At 41.9% G+C, this 18,721-nt stretch overlaps 1 protein-coding gene across 5 annotated transcripts in view; it reads left to right on the top strand.

The window, feature by feature from the left end:
* SETDB2 (SET domain bifurcated histone lysine methyltransferase 2) overlaps nt 1–18,721 on the top strand; it is a 212,838-nt gene that overhangs the window by 21,696 nt on the left and 172,421 nt on the right. For 4 of the 5 annotated variants that reach the window (XM_030200466.1, XM_030200463.1, XM_030200469.1 and 1 more), the window contains exon 2: nt 7,365–7,405. Coding sequence is in view for 1 of the 5 variants with exons in the window: in XM_030200469.1 (XP_030056329.1) it covers nt 7,375–7,405 (31 nt within the window). In the remaining 4 variants the exon portion in view is untranslated. Of the gene's footprint in view, nt 1–6,562; nt 6,693–7,364; nt 7,406–18,721 lie in introns of those variants that run through there. The other variant, XM_030200464.1, reaches the window with a different exon arrangement.

Genomic DNA, 18,721 nt, shown 5'->3' with positions numbered 1-18,721 from the left:
AAATACATTTCTAGCTGTCTTGCAAGTCCAAATCTGCTCCCAGCTTAGGAAATGCAAAATAGCTATATTAAAATAAAAAATAAGTAAAACTATTCGGAAAAATACTTGCGAATAGGTTGAGGCGCGTACTCCCAGGTATTATCCATGAAGCACAAGTGGGGTTCGTTCAGGGGAGGTCAGTAGCGCGGAATCTTAGAGGTATTTTAGCCTCCCTGGAACGCCTAGAAGCTAACAGTGAACCGTCGATTATGATTAGCTTCGACGCTGAAAAGGCGTTTGATTTTTAAATAACTTCAATGTATCTAACTTGTTGTTGCTTTCGGCACCTAACCTTTATACCGTTCAGGAAATCTAGACTGCCCCAATTTGACTGACTGTACATTTGTCCTTTAGATTGTAAGCTCCTTGAGCAGGGACTGTCCTTCTATGTTAAATTGTACAGCGCTGCGTAACCCTAGTAGCGCTTTAGAAATGTCAAATAGTAGTAGTAGTAGTAACTTCATGTCAAACGTTTTTCAAGCCATCAACAGTTCCGATTAGCATAGAACATCACTTATCTTTAGCTGGCAGCAAAATTTCAACACAGGAGAACCTCTGCCGACTTGGCCAGGTTTCGAGAAACTTCCTCAGGGAAGAGGTTCTCTGAAGAAACAAAAATACCATAGCACTATTAAAATTACATATTTACTTGCATCCCCCACATCAATATTCAGAATTTGATAGCACTCACAGCTACATAGTGATCATTCTCCTGCATGAGAAGAAAAATGGCTGCGGCGTCTTAGTGCAGACTTGTGATTTAAATAGTCTTCAGCTGGTCATGAAGCCGCACATTGTGGTTGGACCGTGTAATTAAACCATCAGCCAATCAAATCAGAGACCACCATTACTAGTCCTATACTAACTGCTTAACTAGTAATGTAGTTTATGCGATCATATGTCCTTGTCAAAAAGTTTACATAGGAAGATCAAGTCGTCCTGTGAAGGCTTGTCTGAATGAACATAAATCAAGGATTAAGAATCAGGTCCTCACAGCTCCATTGGTTCAACATTGGTTAGATTTTCATCATCAGTTGAGCGAGATTAAATGGAGGATCCTAAATCATGTCCAGTTAGGGTGGGAGGGTGGGAATGCTGGTCAATTATTAAACTATAAAGAACGTTGGATTTTCCACCAGTCAATTTCAGAGTTAGTAATATGCAATTTATCCCTAAAAACAGGTGTGGTACCGGAAGATTGGAGGGTGGCCAATGTAACGCCGATTTTTAAAAAGGGTTCCAGAGGCGATCCAGGAAATTATAGACCGGTGAGTCTGATGTCGGTGCCGGGAAAAAAGGTGGAGGCTATTAAGAATAAAATTACAGAGCACATACAAAAGCATGGACTACTGAGACAAAGTCAACACGGTTTTAGTGAAGAGAAGTCTTGCCTCACAAATCTACTGCATTTTTTCGAGGGGGTGAACAAACATGTGGACAAAGGGGAGCCGGTGGATATTGTGTATCTAGATTTTCAGAAGGCGTTTGACAAAGTGCCGCATGAAAGACTACAAAGGAAACTGGAGAGTCATGGGATCGGAGGCAGTGTATTATTATGGATTAAGAGCTGGTTAAAGGATAGGAAGCAGAGAGTAGGGTTAAATGGCCATTATTCTCGATGGAGAAGGGTGGTTAGTGGGGTCCCTCAGGGGTCTGTGCTGGGACCGCTGCATAGATAGAACGTGAGGTAGCAGGATAATGCCACATAGATCCTTCAATGGTCAGATCACACCATTGACAGGATCCACATTTAAAATGATCCAGAACATCAGAGGAATTTTTATCATAATCCAATCATTTGTAAGTAAGCATCTCTCCTATGGTTTTATTACGTCTAAAGGCACATATAGGATGATCTGAAAAGCAATCATAAATTTGTAACATCTACCAGTGGAGGTGAATGCTTCTATTAATTCTAGAGCTTAGAGGAGAGTATGGAATTACTACCGTTAATTTTTCCTCTTCCAGTTTAGGTTGATATTGCAATAGCCAATCTGTTTGAGAAAATTTCACCCTCAGGTAAGCTTTTTTAACAATGGAAAACGCATAGCCATCACTGATGCTTGGGTCTCGAATGCGGTGTTCCCCAGGGATCACTACTCTCGCCAACCCTCTTCAACTTAATGATGACACCACTGGCCAAGTTGTTGGCTAATCAAGGCCTAAACCCATACATATATGCAGATGATGTCACGATTTTTATCCCGTTTAAAAGTGATTTAAAAGAAATCACCAGCAAGGCTTCCAAATCTTGCACTCCTGGGCGGATGCATTTCAATTGAAACTAAATGCAGAGAAAACTCAATGTCTAGTACTTACATCACAATACAATACTAAGAACTTTACCAATATATCCACACCAAACTTCACCCTTCCCATTTCAGATAACCTGAAAATTCTCGGAGTCATCATTGATCGGAATCTTACAATGGATAGCCATGTGAAAAACACAACAAGGAAGATGTTTCACTCAATGTGGAAACTTAAAAGAATTAAACCTTTCTTCCACAGGGGAATCTTTCGAAACCTGGTACAATCAATGGTACTGAGTCATTTAGACTACTGTAATGGTCTTCTTGCTGGTTGTAAAGAGCAAAGCATCAGAAAACTTCAAACTGCCCAGAACACTGCAGCCAGACTTATATTTGGAAGAACAAAATACGAAAGTGCCAGGCCCCTAAGAGAAAATCTACACTGGCTTCCCCTTAAAGAACGTATAACTTTCAAAATATGCACTTTGGTGCATAAAATAATTCACGGTGATGCTCCAACCTACATGTTAGACCTTATTGACCTGCCACCCAGGAATGCTAAGAGATCGTCACGCACATTCCTAAATCTTCACTTCCCCACTTGTAAAGGTCTAAAATATAGATTAACACATGCATCCAGCTTTTCATACTTAAGTTCACAAATGTGGAATGCTCTACCATTGGACCTGAAAATAATCCACCACCTAACTAATTTCTGTAAGGCACTAAAGACACATCTCTTTAACATGGCATACCATAATAACTTATAATTGGTACTGTATTTCACCATCATTTACTTAACATCAGATTTACTCTCTTCCTACACTGTATTACTTAATTTTATTATGCAATCCATGTTCAATATGTGATTCCATTTGTTTATTTTTATACCTTGGGTATATTTTCTTCCTTTCTATTTGACTGTTATTTAATACTCATGTTCCATTTACATTACCAATTGTATATGTATTCTGAAATGACACAAGTCATGTCGGAAAAATTGTAAGCCACATTGAGCCTGCAAATAGGTGGGAAAATGTGGGATACAAATGTAACAAATAAATAAAATGCTGTATCATTGGAGCAAATCCTCTTTATCCTCAAACATTGATTAGTAGGTAGACTAACCTTAAGGTGCTAGGGATGAGAACTGGAAAAATGCAGTAAAGTATTGCGTGCAGTAGGTTTCTGAAAAAGAGTGGTATGTATCTGATTGCCTATCCTGTATACCCATACATCTAGAAATTCCAAGTCTTCAAAAATGTTTGACATGAAGTTAGATACATTGAAGTTATTTAAAAATCACAAATAGGTGGATCAATGACGATTTGCGCCACAACCATTGTTTCAAAAGAAAGCTGTGTTCGTATGGTGTGAGCTGCAGTAGCATCTGAAGATCCCCATAAAAAAATGTACACAATATATAAAAACTGCATAAACTTAAGAATATATTGATTGCACTCCTTGATATGGTTATGAAGAAATACTATATAGAAGTTTAAAATATTTATTTAAGGAGTATTGTTTGGGACAATGTATATACTGTATTCAAGAAATAAGCAGTGGCTTTTCCCCAAGTCCATTTTAATAATGGTCTATGGACTTTTCCTTTAGGAAGCCATCCAAACCATTTTTTAAAACCCCGCTAAGCTAACCGCTTTTGCTTCATTCTGTAGCAATGAATTCCAAAGTTCAATTACACGTTGAATGAAGAAATATTTTCTCCAATTCGTTTTAAATTTACTGCTTTGCAGCTTCATTGCATGCCCCCTAGTCCTAGTATTTTTGGAAAGAGTAAACAAGCGATTCATGTCTACCCGTTCCACTCCACTCATTATTTTATAGACCTCTATCATATCTCCCTTCGGCCATCTTTTCTCCAAGCTGAAGAGCCCTAGCCGCTTTAGCCTTTCCTCATAGGGAAGTCGTCCCATCCCCTTTATAATTTTTGTCGCTCTTCTCCGTACCTTTTCTAATTCCACTATATCTTTGCGATGCAGTGAACAGAATTGAACACAATATTCGAGATGCGGTCGCACTATGGAGCAATACAAAGGCATTATAATGTCTTCATTTTTGTTTTCCATTCCTTTCCGAATAATACCTCTAACATTCTATTTGCTTTTTTAGTGGCTGCTGCATACTGAGCAGAGGGTTTCAACGTATCATCAGTGATGACACCTAGATCCCTTTCCCGGCTGGTGACTCCTAATGTGGAACCTTGCATTACATAACTATAATTCGGGTTCCTCTTTCCCACATGCACGGCTCACATTAAATGTCATCTGCCATTTAGATGCCTAGTCTCCCAGTCTTGTAAGGTCTTCTTGAAATTTTTCACAATCGTCTTGCGATTTAACAACTTTGAATAAATTTGTGTTGTCAGCAAATTTAATTACCTCACTTGCTACTCCCATCTCTAGATCATTTATAAATATGTTAAAAAGCAGCGGTTCCAGTACAGCCCCGTGGGGAATCCCACTATTTATCCTTCTCCATTGAGAATACTGACCATTTATCCCTACTCTGATTTCTATCTTTTAACCATTTTTTAATCCACAATAGGACACTACCTCCTATCCCATGACTCTCCAATTTCCTCTGGAGTCTTTCATGAGGTACTTTGTCAAATGCCTTCTGAAAATCCAGATACACAATATCAACCGGCTCACCTTTATCCACATGTTTGTTCACTCCTTCAAAGAAATGTAATAGATTGGTGAGGCAAGATTTCCCTTTACTAAATCCTTGTTGGCTTTGTCTCATTAATCCATTCTGTTGAATATGTTTTGTAGTTTTGTTGTTTATAATAGTCTACTACTACTACTAATAGCATTTATATAGCGCTACCAGACGCACGCAGCGCTGTACACTTGACATAGAGAGACAGTCCCTGCTCAAAGAGCTTACAATCTAGGTAAAACAGACAGACAAGACATTACAGGCAAGGGAATTACAGGGTAAAGAGGAACAGGGGAGGAAGAGGGCAAATGAGTAGCGATTAGGAGCCAAAGGCAGTAGTGAACAGGTGAGCTTTCAGCATAGATGTAAAAACAGGAAGAGATGGAGCTAGACGTATGGGTTCGGGAAGACGGTTCCAGGCATAAGGTGCCACAAGATAAAAGGAACGAAGTCTGGAGTTAGCGGTGGAGGAGAAGGGGGACGACGAGAGATTTGTTCAGAGAGCGGAGTTCACGGGGAGGAATGTAGGGAGAGAGGAGAGGTAGTGAGGGGTCATAGAGTGGATGCATTTAAAGGACAGTAAGAGGACTTTGAACTGTATACAGAAGCGTACAGAGAGCCAGTTAAGTGACTTGAGGAGTGGGCTAGTGTGGACATAACGATTCTGGCGGAAAATAAGTCGGGCTGCAGAATTCTGGACAGATTGGAGAGGAGAAAGATGATTGAGCGGAAGACCGGTGAGAAGTAAATTGCAATAGTCCAAGCGAGAAGTAACAAGGGTGTGAATAAGGGTTTTGGTGGCGTGTTCAGAAAGGAAGGGGCAAATTTTGCTAATGTTGAAGTTAAAGAAGCGACAGGTTTTGGCGATTTGTTGAATATGGGCAGAGAAGGAGTCGAAGATGACTCCAAGATTACGAGCCGGTCTCTAATGTTTTGCCCGGCACCGACGTCAGGCTCACTGGTCTATAATTTCCCGGATCACCTCTGGAACCTTTTTTAAAAATCGGTGTTACATTGGCCACCCTCCAATCTTCCGGAACCACGCTTGATTTTGAAGATAAATTGCACATTACTAACAATAGTTCCGCAAGTTCATTTTTCAATTTTATCAGTACTTGGGGATGAATACCCTTGCTAGGCACTGCAGGCTTGACGTGGCAGCTCGTGTAGCCGTGGCCTGCGGACCATTGCTCCGGTCTGTTGAGGATATAGTGCCCTGCTCCACTTGAAGACTGCTTTGGTACATTCCACAATTCTCTGGATTGATCTGTTGGATGCTATGGAAGGTAAAATCGGTCTTTATTAATTTTCTTTCCATTAGTCCCAACAGATCAATTCAGAGGCCCGCCCTTTGTTCTTGGTTGAGTGTTTTCTTCTAGTTGCTTCAGTTTCATCAGGTTCCTTTGTTTGATTTTGGCTAAAAAAAAAACTCAATCAAAAAAAACCCCCAAATAACAAAGAGGAAACCTTCTGTTACCCTCCCGTAGGCACGGTTGAAGAGCCTACATGGGCTTTATGCAGGCAGGAGAGGGCTTACTGTTGGATTTTCTCTGTCTTCTTCCACTGCTTTATCATCGACAATACTGAGGTTAAGGTGACTGCACATGACTACATATAGTAGAACTCTGAAGTTCTATCTATGTCAACTTGCTGGCAGAGGGACATAACCCACAAGTCTCTGGATTGATCTTTTGGGACCAATGGAAAGAAAATTATCAGGTAAGGACTAATTTCACCTTACTGCAGCCGTAAAATTGCCTTTTTTTCACCTTTTTTCCATTAATTTCCATGTTCTAGTGTTGCCATTAGTGTGTATCCATTTTATAAAATTACCACATGAGCTTACTGCCATCCATTTTGTAGGCAGTAGGGATCCTGTGTTATCCGTGCGCTAACCAATTAGCATGCGATAATGTAGATGTGCTAATTGGTTACTGCAGGAACACCCATGCCATGCCACGACCCCTCAAAAAAAATCTTTTAGCTCGCTGTTTGCTCATGCAGATTTTAGTGTAACTACATGATGCCTGAGCGCATTTTGTGGTTCTCCTTTTTTGCTGTGTTAGTCACGTGTTAGGGCCTAAGTAAACTGTGCACCCTATGAAATGTATTCGTAGAAAACTGTATCCATAGCAGGTCTGTCTTTGCAATGCATTTTCAGGCGTATATCATGCTTTAATAAAACAAATCACTTGTCATAACAATGTAGTTCCATTCTAATAGTCCATTGCATTTTGTTAAATTATATTATTTGAATTGGAAGTACTTTGTAGAAGATTGCATTTCTATTTTGTATAGCTTTGTGTATACTCAAGATATCCTAGTACTGTTGAAGAAATGTTTAGTTTCAACTACTTGTATAAGTGGGTTTTTTTTTTTTGTTTCTTTTAGGCCACGAGAGATGAGCAGCTCATCAGAAGGGACACATCCTGGTAAGTTGGAACCATGGTGCTAAAGAAATATTCCTAGCCCTAATATTTCACCCATTGTCACCAGATCAAATCCACTTGGTAAGGCGAAGGTCTCGCACTTATCCTTGTGTATTTTAGAAGGCCTGGTCTCCAGGATATCCACAATATATATCCATGCAGTGTTTCCACTCTGTGAGTATGTCTCATTGTGAATGTCCTGAAAACCTGATTGCTTGGGACAGTAAGGATGAGTTTGGGAAATATTGACATAAGAATTACTGGAAAATGCCAGGGAAATTATTTTTTTGTTAATTATTTGTATAGGGCTCTTATTAGTTGTTATAGCTGTTTATTGTCCAGCTAACTAGAATTATTTAAGGGTACGATATATGGGTATTTATTGGTATTGTCCTGCCACAGATACTGTTGCTGGGTGCCTTTTCCAATTTAATCAGCTATGTAAGTTTGTGTCAGTTAAGACTTCTCCAATAAAAGAACATTCAAAATAGATGTAGGAAATATAGATAGTTCACAATAACACCTTCCTAGCAGTCAAGTACAATAAATCTATGTAGAAAAAATATTTTTTTGACAGCATCAGGGCTGTATTGCCAATTCAACCAAATTCAAAAGCTTATTGTTTGCCCTGTATATGTTTTCATCATTGGTCATTCAAATTATAACAATAAAGTGAAATGAACCCCATAGAGCCCCCCCCCCCCCAAAAAAAGAGGGCTATCCAACAGCTCCTAATGCCTCCTATAAACATTGTATCGGAATGTCCTCAAATACAGAATTTCTGCAGTTTCTCTGGGTCCATTTGAGTACTGTATGTGGTGGTAGCTGGCCAGCACTCCCCCATAGATATCTCCTGGATTTGATGGATGACATTGTGGAGGGCGTGATATTCTCAGTAATCCTTTTGCGCAAAGCCTGTCTAATGGCAAAGCGATGTATATTGTTACAGTGGATTGATAACATCTCCACCCACTGTGACTCAGTGGCGTAATCGGATGTTTGAGCTACTTTGGATGGAAAAGATGACTGCAGGCCTTCGGGGACAGACTGCGAAGAAGAGATTTTTGAAGATACAGGATCCCTATTTGGCGACCTTATTGAGAGTCCATCCTATTATCTTAAATGACTTGGATATATCATAACTGGGGATCTTGAGCACAATTGTTTTCTTACTGATTGGGAGTACAAGAGTTTGGGGGGCAGATAAAATGTTAAGTGTTCATGACAGAGACTTGTGCTATTCCTTGATGTGCATTTTAGCGCACTTCATGAATAGGGGGATTGAGTGATGTATGGGTGGGAAGATGGGATTGGGGACGAAATGGACAATTGGTCATTTTGATTATCATTTGTCTGTTGATGTGCTTAAGTACTTGAGTATTTGCTATTTTGTATTTATTTATTTATTGCATTTGTACCCCACGTTTTCCCACCTATTTGCAGGCTCAATGTGGCTTACATAGTACCATCAAAGACGTTTGCCCAGTCAGTGGATAACAAATACAAGTTGTATAGTGATCGTACGAGGTATAAGTGGAGGGTCGGAATGGATGAAGATTGCGTGATGTCCTGTTCGATCATAGTCATGCTGTGTTGGTAGGTGAAGACGGTTACGTGGTGTCATTGGGGTAGGCTTTTTTGAAGAGGTAGGTTTTTAGTGATTTCCTGAAGTTCAAGTGGTCGTGGATTGTTTTCACAGCTTTTGGGAGCCCATTCCATAGTTGTGCGCTTATGTAGGAGAAGCCGGCTGCATAAGTTGTTTTGTATTTCAGTCCTTTGCTATTTAGGTAGTGTAGGTTTAGGTAGAATCTTGACGATCTGACTTTGTTTCTTATTGGTAAGTCTATAAGGTCTGTCATGTATCCTGGGACTATGCCGTACATGATTTTGTGGACTAAGGTGCAGATTTTGAAGATGATCCATTCTTTGATTGGGAGCCAATGCAACTTTTCTTGGAGGGGTTTGGCACTTTCGAAGTGTGTTTTGCTGAATATCAGCCTGGCTGCTGTATTTTGGGCGGTCTGGAGTTTTTTAAATGAATTGTTCTTTGCAGCCCACGTAGATTCCGTTGCAATAATCTGCAATAATCTGCATGTATGTTGCAAAGGTTGTGTTGACTGAGTAAGAAATATTTCAACATAAGGTGAAGTGAAATTAAATAAAATAGTGAAACAAAGGAAGCACCAGTGTGATCATGTTTCTGAAAGAAGTGTTTGTGTCACTGATGATGAAAGTGCACCTTGCCGCAGAGCCAGTGCTCAAAACATGATCACGTTGGTGCCTCCTTTGTTTCACTAAGATAAGTTTTTTATTTCATTTCACTTCACTTTATTGTTATACATTTGGGTGACCAATGATGAAACATACTGGGCTGAATTGATATTATAGCACTGATGTTGATGATCAAAATTATTTTCTATATAGTGTCAGCATGCACCTCTCCGTGCTGTCTGCTCTCGATCCGACCCCTCTCCGTGCTGTCCGCTCTCCGCTCAACACCTCTCCGTGCTGTGTGCTTGCGACTTAACACCTCTCCATGCTGTCCGCCTTCACCCACACAATTGGGGCTAATCCACCTCCTAAGAGGAACTGCTTCTGCTCACTTGCAAAAAGTAATTGTTCACAGTATTATATTTATTCTGCAGAGTACTTTATTCCACAGTGGTACCAGCGGGAAAACAGTATGTCCACTGTACTACAGCTGCTGGCCTCTGTGCACCTTGCTTCACTTCTCCAACACACAGCAATCCAACAACAGTTCAGAACAGTTCAGTCTTAGAACTCGCTAACAACTTGGGATAAACCTGTGGATCAGTCTATTCCTCCTCTCCTTTCTTCTACTGCCTAGGAGTTGGAGGCATTTTCACCACCCTCATTTGCCAGACACCAACACTCTGACAACCTCCCACAAATGTTCAGACTGACCTCCTTCAGGTAATTAATTCCCACAGTTCCATGAAGCCAGACCGCATCTAGGCATTGTCACTTAGCGGCCCCAAATCTCTGGCTTCTCTCTCTCTGCAGTCTCTTCCTTTTCCACCTCTCTTTGTCCTGAGCAAAAGAACTCCATTTGCTCCTCACCAACCTCTTTCCTTTCGCTTTCCTCTCCTAGTTCAATCTCCTCCCACTCCATGGAGTCTTCCCCCACCCTCTCTCCCAGGTGCTGCTCCTCCCCCTGATTATCCTCCATCTCCCAATCACCCCCTGACTCTACTACCTGCTGGGAGTTGTGGTACTGTTTCTCTTGTTCCCTCCTCCCTTGCAAGTGTTGCTGGGCTCTGTAGTTCTCTTCCCTTTTCATCAGTCTCCTACATTGTTTTTCAGTGTGTATATTGGGGCTCATTTTCGAAAGAGAAAAGCATCCAAAAAGTGTCAAAAAGCACCATTTGGACGGATTTCTTCTCAAAACGTCCAAATTGATATTTTCAAAATCTGTTTTGTACGTTTGGGAAGCTCTCCAGGTGCCCTTGGCCTGGATTGGCCGCTGTCATGGACAGGATGCTGGGCTCGATGGACCCTTGGTCTTTTCCCAGTGTGGCATTACTTATGTACTTATGAGTTGTGGTACTACTACTACTTAACATTTCTAGAGCGCTACTAGGGTTACGCAGCGCTGTACAAATTAACAAATATGAGTTGTGGTACTGTTTCTCTTGTTCCCTCCTCCCTTGCAAGTGTTGCTGGGCTCTGTAGTTCTCTTCCCTTTTCATCAGTCTCCTACTCCCTTTTCCCCTCTGAGGGTTTTTATCCTTTCCTCGCTTACTGTCACTCTTCTCTGCCTTCTTTCTACCTCCTCCTTACAATAGATTTATTGTACTTGACTACTGGGGAGGAGTTAAGATTCCTCAGGATAGACAAGATTTATATAAAATATCCTTAGCTTGTCACTGTAAATACTTAGATGTCTTTACTGATTTTATGGTATATCAAATAAAGATGATTAATGTGAAAAATGCTTCATCTGGCATATTCCTACAAGTATAGTCTTTGTATTTGTATTTGTGTGTGACATTGCCGAAGGGTTAGAAGGTAAAGTTTGCCTATTTGCGGATGATACTAAGATCTGTAACAGAGTGGACACCCGGGAGGGAGTGGAAAACATGAAAAAGGACCTGCGGAAGCTAGAAGAATGGTCTAAGGTTTGGCAATTAAAATTCAATGCGAAGAAATGCAAAGTGATGCACTTAGGGAAGAGAAATCCAAGGGAAAAGTATGTGTTAGGCGGGGAAAGTCTGATAAGTACGGACGGGGAGAGGGATCTTGGGGTGATAGTATGTGAGGATTTGAAGGCGACGAAACAGTATGACAAGGCGGTGGCCGTAGCTAGAAGGTTGTTAGGCTGTATAGAGAGAGGTGTGACCAGCAGAAGAAAGGGGGTGTTGATGCCCCTGTATAAATCGTTGGTGAGGCCCCACCTAGAGTATTCTGTTCAGTTTTGGAGGCCTTATCTTGCAAAGAATGTAAAAAGAATTGAAGCAGTGCAAAGAAAAGCTACGAGAATGGTATGGGATTTGTGTTACAAGACATATGAGGAGAGACTTGCTGACCTGAACATGTATACCCTAGAGGAAAGGAGAAACGGGTGATATGATACAGACATTCAAATATTTGAAAGGTATTAATCCGCAAACGAACCTTTTTCGGAGACGCGAAGGCAGTAGAACAAGAGGACATGAAATGAGATTGAAGGGGGGCAGACTCAAGAAAAATGTCAGGAAGTATTTTTTTCACGGAGAGAGTGGTGGATGCTTGGAATGCCCTCCCGCGGGAGGTGGTGGAAATGAAAACGGTAACGGAATTCAAACATGCATGGGATAAACATAAAGGAATCCTGTTCAGAAGGAATGGATCCTAAGGAGCTTAGCCGAGATTGGGTGGCAGAGCCGGTGGCGGGAGGCGGGGATGGTGCTGGGCAGACTTATACGGTCTGTGCCAGAGCCGGTGGTGGGAGGCGGGACTGGTGGTTGGGAGGTGGGGATGGTGCTGGGCAGACTTATACGGTCTGTGCCAGAGCTGGTGGTGGCAGGCGGGGCTTGTGGTTGGGAGGCGGGGATAGTGCTGGGCAGACTTATACGGTCTGTGCCAGAACCAGTGGTGGGACGCGAGGCTGGTGGTTGGGAGGCAGGGATAGTGCTGGGCAGACTTATACGGTCTGTGCCCTGAAAACGACAGGTACAAATCAAGGTAAGGTATACACAAAAAGTAGCACATACGAGTTTATCTTGTTGGGCAGACTGGATGGACCTTGCAGGTCTTTTTCTGCCGTCATCTACTATGGTACTATTTTACTATGTATTAATTGATTAGAAGTGATGACATGATTAGTGAAGAGAATAGAATGTTATGAGTGAAAGCGGCGAGTGACTGTGAGTTCAGAGGATTGTATGCAGGACATAGGTATAGGTGATTTAATAAATAAGTTGAAAAAAATAATGTTGTAAGGAGTACTTTATTATTATGTGTAAATATTCCTGGGTCATTCCATGCCAAGTGGTCTAAACCTTCCCACCATCATGGCTCCAATTTTGTTCAAATTGTATCTATTGCGCGAGTCAGGTATTAAACGAAGTTTCCCAAAATTTGAGGTCTCTAACTGCAATTGTTGCAGATCTAGACCTCCTTTTCTGAAAGGTTGTCAGTCCATGAGCGCGCGACATTTACCAAAATGCCATTTTTGGGGTCTAATAAAATCCAAACACATTTATAAGAATGGCTGAAAAAATTCAAATCCTGTACAGTTTTTGATGTTAATTCCGATGAAATACATTTTAACATTATGGATGCAAAATCCAGTCAAACAAGTTGACTCAAAGTGTGCATCAAAATTGGCCACGACTCATCGGAACATATTTGGACCAATATTCAGACCGCAACAAAGATACGGACTTGAAATTTTGAACAAGCATTATGCTTGTGCTGAACATAGTACTGCCAGATTTGCAACTAACCAGCATCTATAACCGCCCTACAGGATCTCTTCAAATTTGGCACTGTCAGCGCAAATGGTAAAATGTACCAAAGTTCAAAGCCAATTATTAAAAAAAGAGTCTGCCTGAATTAGCTAGTGAACAGTATCATCTGAAAGAGAAAATTGTGCTCTACAATTTTGCGTGTCCCAACACTGATATGTTTTTGTTTTGCAGTGCCACCATTAAGTAGCCATTTACTCAGGTCAAAGTATGTTATATTTAGTACGCTTGATGCGCTAATTTTTCTTCATTTCTAGGAAATAGTCTTAATAGTCGCTTAAAAGTATTGATATAATTATTTATTCATTCGAATTTTATTTGTTGATTTTCCAATCGTTTATTGTGCGCTGTTATGGTGGATTGGAAACGTTTGTGAAACGTCAGTTGAACAGAAAGATGCTTTCATAAGCTTTATGCATCCTCATGGTCCCGCTACTTCATTTTATTGGCCGGTAAGACGCGATACTTGCTGGATCCCAGAACAACTTATCATTGCTGTTATTCCAGCTCCATCAGTGACATCATCTGGTCGGCAATATAGTTTCCCTGAAACCATTCTCTTGCAGATCAATGATGCTTTCAGAATGATGAAGTAACTGAAGAAGGCAGGCTTGGGAACCTGCAGAGAAGAAACACACAAACAGGCTTGGGATCCTGCAGTAAAGATACCCACCCGTGGCTGTTACTGCATGGCTTTCGGGCGTGGCCCCTATGGCGATGGGGATGCTGGTTTCAATGTGAGAACCAGTAATGGCTCAGCCATCATGGACCAACGCAATACATTGCGCGCACAAAATATAACATACTTTGACCTGAGTAAATGGCTACTTAATGGTGGCATTACAAAACAAAAAAGTGAGAATGAGTGAGGATACCAAGAAAAATGTTTATTCACATAAAAAATGACCCAACACGGCCGTGTTTCGGCCAAAAGGCCTGCCTCAGGGGTCTTTATAACCTAAACTAAACAATAGAACAAATAGAACAAAATATTAGGAAATAATTAAAAATAATTTAAAAATGATGATACCAATAAATATATATATGAAAATCAATAAATAAAATTACATCATAAGTAAATATGAAATTGTTAACAATCTAAAAACATGACTTGAAACATAAAACATATATTAAAATTATGTGTATTGACAGATGTGGATTATTAAGCCACATGGGTAATACAATGGCTGATACATAAATCTATATAGGCAGCCAGACATAATCATTTTATTAGTATTAAAACAAGAAAATGATTGAAAATATCCATATTAATAAATGTCAGGATATGCATACATCTATAGTTACCATATATCGAAATGTGGACAATAAAAATGTGAACAATAAAAATGAAAATGAAATATTAAATGATCCATATCAATAAACCTTATCGATGTGTGTACTAATCACTAAGAACTTTAATACCATATATTGCTAATGGCCACATGATTATAGTGACTGAACCATACACTAATAAAAATTGTACATAACTTATTATATAAATAAAATTACCTCAGGTAATCTGATGTGATACGTGCACTCTGAAAAATGGTGTCGGTGAACCCTCTTGGGTCTATATAGATGTTAGTGGGATGAAACATAAAAAAGTTAAAAATTGGACCGATGTATAAGTGAAATACCAAAAAGATAAAAAATCTATCTAAATGCTTATGTGATGATGATATGACATAAGGATGGTCCATCTATATTAATACGATATAAAACTAAACGATAAATGTTTACAATTGGACAATTGAAAAATAACTACTACAAAACAAAAACATGTCAATGTTGTAGAGCACAATTTTCTCTTTCAGATGATACTGTTCACTAGCTGATTCAGGCAGACTTTTTAATAATTGGCTTTGAACTTTGGTACATTTTACCATTTGGGCTGACAGTGCCAACTTTGAAGAGATCCTGCAGGGCGGTTATAGATGCTGGTTAGTTGCAAATCTGGCAGTATTGTGTCCAGCACAAGCATAATGCTTGTTCAAAATTTCAAGTCCGTATCTTCGTTTGCATGGAAGTTGTTGCGGTTTGAATATGGGTCCAAATATGTTCCGATGAGTCGCGACTAATTTTGATGCACACTTTGAGTCAACTTGTTTGACTGGATTTTGCATCCATAATGTTAAAATGTATTTCATCGGAATTAGCATCAAAAACTGTACAGGATTTGAATTTTTTCAGCCATTCTTATAAATGTGTTTGGATTTTATTAGACCCCAAAAATGGCATTTTGGTAAACGTCGCACGCTCATGGACTGACAGCCTTTCAGAAAAGGGGGTCTAGATCTGCAACTATTGCAGTTAGAGACCTCAAATTTTGGGAAACTTAGTTTAACACCTGACTCGTGCAACAGATACAATTTGAACAAAATTGGAGAACATGATGGTGGGAACTTTTTAAAATTTTAGACCACTTGGCATGGAATGACCCTCCTACAAGTCCTAAACTAATGGAGAATTCAAAGCACAAAGGTTACAGTGCAATACATATAGGAGCTTTGGATATACAGCACTGACTTGATTTCAAATCTATACCTCTAATCATTCCGTGTCTAGAGGGAATAGAGGAAGGTCTTGCAAATAGATCATATTTCAGCTGGTTGGATAACCCAGGACTTGTTACTGAGGGGTTAAAACTGTTTCTCCGAGGACAAGCAGGCTGCTTATTCTCACATATGGGTTGACGTCAGCGTCGGCCCAAGAATTGGCATTGTGCAAGCAAAATATAAACAAAGTTTTGCCAGAGTCTTCTGGTGCGCGTGCACCACGCATGCGTGGACGACTTCCCACCCGTCGTGTGAGAGTGCTTCCTCAGTTCTTTTTTGTCCACGACGAGGTAACAGGAATTTTTGTGTTCTCCTCGTTTTTGCCCAGGAACAGAGTCTGACGACTTTTTTTCGCTTTTTTCTTCCTATTTTAGCGTCATTTCTTTAAAAAAAAAAAAAAAAGAAACTATCCCCTAGTTCTCTTTTAGTTTTCTTTTTCCCCTTTTCTAAGTTTTCTTTCTTTTCGATGCAGCCGGGGTTTTCCCCTTTTTGTTTGTTTGTGCCCTTTTTTCTTTAACAGGCACAATCGCGTCTTTTGATTTTGCCGAAGCCATTTTTCCTTCCATGTCATTGAAGACGCACAGCAGCTTCAAATGTTGTACTCAGTGCAACCGGACCATCTCGGGTACCGATACCCACGCCTGGTGTTTCCAGCCGCTTGTAGTCTGTGTCTTCACTTGAAGAGTCTCGAGAAGCCCAACGAGAGAAGCTTTTTGGGGCTCAGTCTGGTCCTTCAACATCGGTACCAAGGTCGGAGGTGGCAGTGTCGACATCGAATGGAGCATCGACGTTGGGAAGAGAGGTAATAGCTGCTGAGAGACCAACTCGCGCTGGGAGCAGTGAGGCGTTGAGTGGGTCTCCACCTGTCTCGAGGCCTCCTGTTATGCAGGCTCCCCGGGACCGACCTTCGTCGGACCCGGCCCCGAGGAGATGTGAGGATTCCACGTCCTCGTCAGTACCGAGGAGTCTCGATGACGGGCGACGAGCGAAGGCGAAGAAGCACCGTCAACGTTCTCCTTCGACACACGGTACCGGGAGCTCCAGGGCATCGAGAGAGTCGGCACTCGAGAAGCATCTGCGCTGAGAGGATCACTTCCCCTCTGTCACGATGGTGACTGTTTCCTTGTCTGCGCTCACCTTGCCCTCTGGTGGCCAGAACTGGTGGCTGCTATGGACTGTCACACGTTCCAGACCAGCCCAGTCCGGTCCGGATCTTCCGGGCTGCCAGACTTGCTTTTCTTGTTTGTGCCTGAACAGCACCCGTAGCTGCCTTGTGATTCCTGCAGCTGAACTTCAGCTGCTGATGGGCTTTATTAACCACCTGGAAACTTCTGTGTTTGCCTTTGCATCGTCTAAGGTCCCTGGTATGTTGGTGTGTTTTGTTGCACTTCTGGTTATTCTGTTTCTTGTCTGAAATCCTTGCTTGGTTCTAGTCTAGTCTTTGTGTAGTTAGCTTGTACTTTGTTGCTTGTTTTCTAGTCTTGTTTGTATTTCCTTGTCTGGTCCCTGGTTAGTCTGTGTGTAGGTTAGCTGTTAGCTTTTTCTGCTAGTTCCCTCCTTAGTGGCTGCCTTGGCAGCTTTCTGGTCTTGCCCTCTTGTCTGTCAGTGTTTTTCCCTAGTGGCTGCTTGGCAGCTTTCAGTCCTTGCTGTTACCTGTCTTTGTACCCTTTTCAGTGGCTGCCTGGCAGCTTTCAGTTCTTGTCCTTTAGCCTGTCCACTTCCTGCCTGTCTGTGAGTCCTAGCCCAGTATTCTGTCTTGCTTCCAATGTATATTCCTTTCCTCTCTGACCCTCAGTCCCTGTTCTGCCTAGTTGGTATTCAGTTCCTGCCCTGTCCTGTAAGTCCTGCCGGCCGCCTGCACCCAGGGGCTCAACTCCTGGGGAACGGTGGTCAAGCGCAGGTGAAGTCTAGCTGTTCCTGCTCTGCCTGTTCCAGCTTGTTTGCCTCAGCTGCAACTCCAGTCTGGGGTTCCAGTCCTGTTCTGCCTTGTCTCTGGTTTGGGGGTGGTTTTGGCTGCCACTGCCGCTCCACGGCAGTGGTCCAAGGGCTCATGAATCTAGTTTCTGCCTTGAGAACCTAACACCCTCGATACATGAGGTGCCGATGTGTCAGTCTCCTAGCAGCCCGGTGTCTGCTCCCGAGCCTCCACGGATTCTGACATCGCCTGTTCCATCGACCCGCGCAGCCTAATCCGATGACGGCTCTCGACGAGCACATCCGGGCCTTGTTTTCAGAACTTCTGGAAGGATTGCTGCGCCAGTCAGTTTCGGTGTCGGGGGTGCTTGCGCCTTCTTTAATGTCTGCTACAGCGGTGTCTGGCCCTTCACCTGCGGTGAGGTCCCCGACCGCTACGCCGGCTACAGCATCGGCGTCGGCTGCCACCCAAGTCGACTCCCCTTTGACGTCAGTGGAGGGAGGTTCGCCACAGTCGAACCGGGTGTCGGCCTCTCGACATCGCCATAGAGGACATCATTCCTCGGCATCGAGGCAGGTTCAGTGTCGAAGCACCTTAACACAGGCTTTATCCGATACTGAGCAGGAGCACTCGTGGGAGTCAGAGGAAGATCCCAGGTACTTTTCTTCTGTTGAGTCCTTTGGGATTCCCTCAGTCTCCTTTCTGGTGGAGGGAAGGATCAATCTCCACCAGAGAGTCTGTCCTTTTCCTCTTTTGTTTGGGAAATGGCTATGGCTATTCCCTTCCCTGTGGAGGTTGAGGATGAGCCCAGGGCTGAGATGCTCGAGGTCCTGGATTATTCTTCTCCACCTAAAGAGGCTGTGACAGTTCCTCTGCATAA

The sequence above is a fragment of the Microcaecilia unicolor genome, chromosome 4 (assembly GCF_901765095.1).
Source record: "Microcaecilia unicolor chromosome 4, aMicUni1.1, whole genome shotgun sequence".
NCBI lineage: Eukaryota > Metazoa > Chordata > Amphibia > Gymnophiona > Siphonopidae > Microcaecilia > Microcaecilia unicolor.
The sequence above is the reverse complement of the archived record's forward strand: the minus strand, read 5'-3'. Positions and strand labels throughout refer to the sequence as shown.